Genomic DNA, 5,478 nt, shown 5'->3' with positions numbered 1-5,478 from the left:
TCGCACTCTCGGTGAAGTACAGCTGATACCACACTGCCACGGATCGCGGGGGTCAAGGGCCAAAGGTCAAGCGTGCACGCGCTCTCGTGGCGAGCAGGATATCCGGGTCGGTAGGGTATTTATGCGGGTAGGGGCGGCAGTTTGTGGTCATTTTCAGTTCTTATTGCTATCGAGCCTGACCAGGATTCGAATATCGACCGACAAGCAAAATGCGCGTCTTCCTTGTAATCGCTCTCTTCATGGGAGTCGCTTCGGCAGCCACCAGTAAGTCACTGTTTTTGTGTATTTTCTGTGCATTTTTTGTTGGAAAAATACGTATAATAATTATAGATTTGTCTTTGTTGTAAACTGTATTTGTTTAATTATAAATCTGAAAATCAGGCGGCACTTTTAAACGGTAATTAGAATTTGTCGTTAAAAAATGCCACCCGACTTATTGTTAACTACTGGTTATACTGGGAAAATTCTTATAATAATTAAATATTATCGATTAAAAGCGCGCGGAGTTTTAAATCTTTAGAATTTAAAACAAAGATTTTAGTTTTGAGTTTTGAGTTTAACCTATTTTTTAAAGGAGTTAAAATTGTACTGTTTGTTGTTCACCAAGGGGCTAGGTTATAACTCCAGTATTTTTATTATTAAGCAGAAATTGAACATTTCATATGAAACAAGCACTTAAAAAAGAAATGTTTTTTACACTTCGGTATTCGTACAATAAAGGTTCAATTAAACTTCACAAATTAATGCTACAACTTTACATCATAGAAAAATCGTCGTCTCCGCTGGAATAACCATTACTTGTTAACATTGCGTGATGCAATGATACTCTTTTCTTTGAAAAAAAGTCTAAAACGAAGTGGAATTAATGAATTCGAACACGCAAGCTGAATTAATCCCAAATATCGACAAAAACGGTTGAAAAAATTGCGTCGCAGCTAAAAATGTTTGGAAACCACTGTCCGAAATCATCTGAAAAAATGACCCTAAAAAAACAAATTTTCCTCCTTAACAATAAGAGCCAGCTTCTCACAAAACCTAACTAATCTGAAAAATCTTAAATTTTCAAAAAAAGTCAATGTTAACCTAAAAGCCCCAATCCGGACCTTTACAATCAACATTACTTCTCCACAGTAAGACTGGAAAAGTAACCCGGGGAACGTTTAAACTGCTACAATAAAACCCTTTCAAACTTCTTTCAAACAACTCTTTAAAATACGTATACTTAAAACTGACTGGCGTAAAAATCTAGTAATCATACTACTTTTGTTTGAACAGTTTCCAATTTAAAAACTAAAAACGAGATTTTTCACTTGTCGATTTTTTATTAACAAAGTAAGCTGGCATAATCCAAAAATCGACAGAAACGGTTTAAAGCTTTAAGCAACTTTATCGCTGTTTGCAGTAAATTAAGTTTTTTATTTTATTTTCGATTTTGTCGATTTTGCACTAAACAACTTTTAAACGGCTCACATCTGGCATCAAGTATCCTCGTTGAATTTGTCCACTAAAAACGCACAAACCATAATCATTTTCCTTCACTGTAAGAGAAATCTCCTCGCTTACTCTTCAAAGCAATCAGCAGACAAGAAAAGTTGATTTCATCTCAAAAATCCTATGTAAACCTGTTCTAAATCCGGAACTTCAACATTAGCCTGCTCTATTTTAACAAATAAACGAAACGATTAGAAGCTTAGAGGTAACTCTTCAGAATTTTCTTAATAATGCCTAAAACCATAATTATTTTCTTCTCAACAGTAAGAGCCAGCTCTTTTAACAAAAAAATGTCTCTCTTTTAACTCTCTTTTTTCAAAAACATGTCCTTCTACAGTAAGACTTAAGCCCAAAAAGTAATCGGGGGACGTTTCAACTAAACTGCTCAATCATCTGAATTTCGTCAGTTCAAAAACGCACAAAATCATAATCATTTCCTTCTACTCTTTCTCAGTAAGCACCTCAGCCTCCGCCTCAGCCTCAGCCTCAGCATCCGCAGGAAGCGGGTCGAGCTTCGACTTCTCATCCTTCCAAATCCCTTCCCTCAACGACATCTTCGGAGCCAATGAAGAAGCACCAGAAGTACCAGCAGAAGAAGAGCCAATTATTGATCCAGTCGTCCCAGGCTTCTCCGCATCAGCTTCAGCATCAGCATCTGCATCCAGCAGTGTCCAGTCTTTCGTCTCATCCACCGGCGAGACCATCACCTCGGAGGACCCACGTGTTGAATGGAACACCCTCACAGCTGCTGAGGCTGCCGTTAAGCCCTTGGCACCAGGAACCTTCCGCCGCAAAATCCGTGTAAACCAGGACACCGGTTAGTTAAACGTTTTTTATATTATCACTTAGAACGTTATTAATGCTTATTTAAAATAGCATGGGCTTTGAGTTATTGTTCTGCTCAGCTAAAACCTTTCGTCGTACAATCCGTGTAAGCCAGGACACCGGTCAGTTTGAGTTGTTACTTGTTTTAGACCAGGGGTTCTTAAACTGAGGTCCATAAACTAGTTTTAGTGGGCCATGAACCCCTTGGGGGTACGTAAACTAGTTTTAGGGGGTACATGAACCCCTTGGGGGTACGTGAATTAGTTTTAGGGGGTCCATGAACCCCTTGGGGGTACGTGAATTAGTTTTAGGGGTTACATGAACCCCTTGGGGGTACGTGAACTAGTTTTAGGGGATACATGAAGCCCGAATTGAAATGTAAGTGTATATTTGAAAAGTAATTGTTTTAAACCAGGACACCGGGCAGTTTGACTTGTTTCTTTAGTTTTTATGTACATAGCAACTAAGGTGAACAAATCCTATGCTTGACGTATGTAGATTTTGTTATATCCCTATTTTGTTAGCAAATACGTAACTTTATGACGACATCTTCCACCGACAAATAGTTCATCTTCTTTTTCTTCTAATCAATGTTGCTTCATATGAGAATAACAAAAAACAAATGTAACTTTTTAATTTACTCCAGAATCTTTTTTTTCTGTTTTGTTTGGCTACGTCACTTAAACAACAATAAGACATTTTTTGGTCTATGTGAATATCTGTCGTTTCTGTAATACAAGGAGAACAACTTGCAGAGCAGCAATAATATTATTACACTTTCGTTAGTATTCCTGAACTCCACATAAGACCTAAAAGTTGAATTTCCTTGCTGAAATATTAATTTATAACTCCTTTATTAATATCAGTTTTCACCCTGATAAAAACAAACAAACACTACCATAGCAAGTTGTTCATTGTTCGATCAAATACTTTTAATCGATTTTATTAAATTTCCAGGTGAAAAGACAGTTCTTCCATGTTTCGAGTTGAAGACCACCCTTGAGCCATGCGCCCCACCTCCAAGTGTATTCTGCCCACCACCAGTAAAACGCACCTACTGCCCACAGACCAAGGTTGTTCCTTGCGGACCACAAATCCGTCAACCATGCTACCCAAGATACCGTCAACCATGCGCCCCTCGTCAGCCATGCATCCGTCAGCCATGCATCCGTCAACCATGCATCCGTCAGCCATGCATCCGTCAGCCATGCGTCCGTCAGCCATGCATCCGTCAACCATGCGTCCGTCAGCCATGCGTCCGTCAGCCATGCGTCCGTCAGCCATGCATCCGTCAGCCATGCGTCCGTCAGCCATGCTACCAGCCAAGACGCCCATGCTACCCACAATACCGTCGCCCATGTTATCCAAGGAGAGCAGGTGAGGTCTTGCAAAGCTTGTTCTAGCAAAGCTGGCCATTGTTTTAAATCAGTGTTTTTCAATCCATGGGTGGCGACCATATAATGGGACGCTGTTTGATTTGGTTGGGTCGCCGACCGCAGAAGTTTTATAAGGTTAGATTTATTTAATTGGGTTCTCCAAGATTTCTCTAAAATTTGCCAAAATTCAAACGAGCAATACGAAGATTATTGCTTTATGTTTTGTTAACTCACTCTTGACGTGACTTGAACTTAACTTATTTTGCAGATGACTTGACTGTTTTTCGTAAATAACTTGACTTAGACTTCAGTTTAATACAAAGGTCCTTTGCAAATTACTTAAAACTTATACATATCAAATTCACTTGTTTAATTGAGAAGAAAACTTTAACAACCCTACGAAATTGTAAAGCCAAACCTTTAGGGAAAATCATTATTTAAACCAAATATGTTTCGTTACAGTCCCATGTGAACCAACCATCATTGATGAACCATGTGTACCAGAAATCATTGAAGACCCATGTGTACCAACCATCATTGAAGAGCCATGTGTACCAACCATCATTGAAGAGCCATGTGTACCAACCATCATTGAAGAGCCATGTGTACCAACCATTATTGAAGAGCCATGTGTACCAACCATCATTGAAGAGCCATGTGTACCAACCATTATTGAAGAGCCATGTGTACCAGAGAAGACCGTAGCCCCATGCTCAAACATCTTCTCTTCATCATCGGCAAGTGCATCTGCTTCAGCAAGTTCATCTGTCTCTGTCCCAGCCACCACCATCATTTCAGAGGGTCCATCTTCAATCAGCTTTTCAAGACCACCAATTTCCGTCTCTTCTTCGGCATCTGCCGAGGCCTCTGTCGGAACTGGTGGAAAGTTTAACTTTGGAACCTTCATGAACAGGCTCCAGGACTTAAACTTGAGTAAGTGATTATGTTACTGCTTTGTTGATTTTTACCTAATTGTGAATAAGGAATCAAGGGGCACTGTTTATAGACATATATCAACCTTGAAGAGGTTGGACAATAATGGCTAGGTTTGACGTTAACAAGAATACCATAACGCCTACAGAAGTAGAATAAAAGACCAAGGCTGGGGACTGTAGTTGGACCAGGAATAAATAATAAAGACCATGGAGAAGTAGGTCGCATTTTAAACGTTTCGAACAACTCCTTATTTCTATTTTCAAAAAATGGGATATTAAATGAAAATCTAGTTATTCAAAACATTTAAAAAGTAAAGATATTTTATATTAGCTTTAATCGTATTTGTCATAAACGAATGTTGCTCGCCTAAGATATGAATCGCGTCAATTTATTTCATCATTTTATTTGTTTCGACAATCTGATTTTTCCAATATCACACCAAGCTATGCGGTAACACTCTTATGTTTATTTTTCAGACTAAAAAGCCGAGAAGTAGTGAAGTTGATAGAACTTTCGGTGAGTTTTTAAATGAAATATTTTGGTAAAAGTAATATATATTAATCCTAATATTTTGTCAAAGTGATTTCCATTTTTCTTTGAATTGTACAATTTTACTGCATATACGTTTTCAAATTAATTTGTTTGCTGTTGACTCAGCGGATATAATTTCTCTAGAATAAAAAATCATCTACAAAAAAACTAATTTTCTAACATATTTTTTCAGGTATAGAAGACTCGATGACGTAGGTTAGAATGATGACGCAACGAGCTGTAGAATATTAAACCAAGATGGCGCCTTTTTGTGTGTTTCTTTATCTTTTTTAAACTTCCTGAACACTTTTGTGTCTTT

The 5,478-nt window shown here is 38.2% G+C and overlaps 1 protein-coding gene across 1 annotated transcript; it reads left to right on the top strand.

The window, feature by feature from the left end:
• Positions 1-209: 209 nt before the first annotated feature.
• Positions 210-4,633, top strand: LOC146163101 (uncharacterized). Its single transcript, XM_083382875.1, has 4 exons — positions 210-264; positions 1,946-2,308; positions 3,274-3,693; positions 4,155-4,633. The coding sequence occupies exons 1-4, from the start codon at positions 210-212 to the stop codon at positions 4,631-4,633; spliced, it is 1,317 nt and encodes a 438-aa protein (XP_083239001.1).
• The last annotated feature ends 845 nt before the right edge of the window (positions 4,634-5,478 follow it).

The sequence above is a fragment of the Ascidiella aspersa genome, chromosome 2 (genome assembly GCF_963924565.1).
Source record: "Ascidiella aspersa chromosome 2, kaAscAspe10.2, whole genome shotgun sequence".
In the NCBI taxonomy this organism is placed as follows: domain Eukaryota; kingdom Metazoa; phylum Chordata; class Ascidiacea; order Phlebobranchia; family Ascidiidae; genus Ascidiella; species Ascidiella aspersa.
The sequence above is the reverse complement of the archived record's forward strand: the minus strand, read 5'-3'. Positions and strand labels throughout refer to the sequence as shown.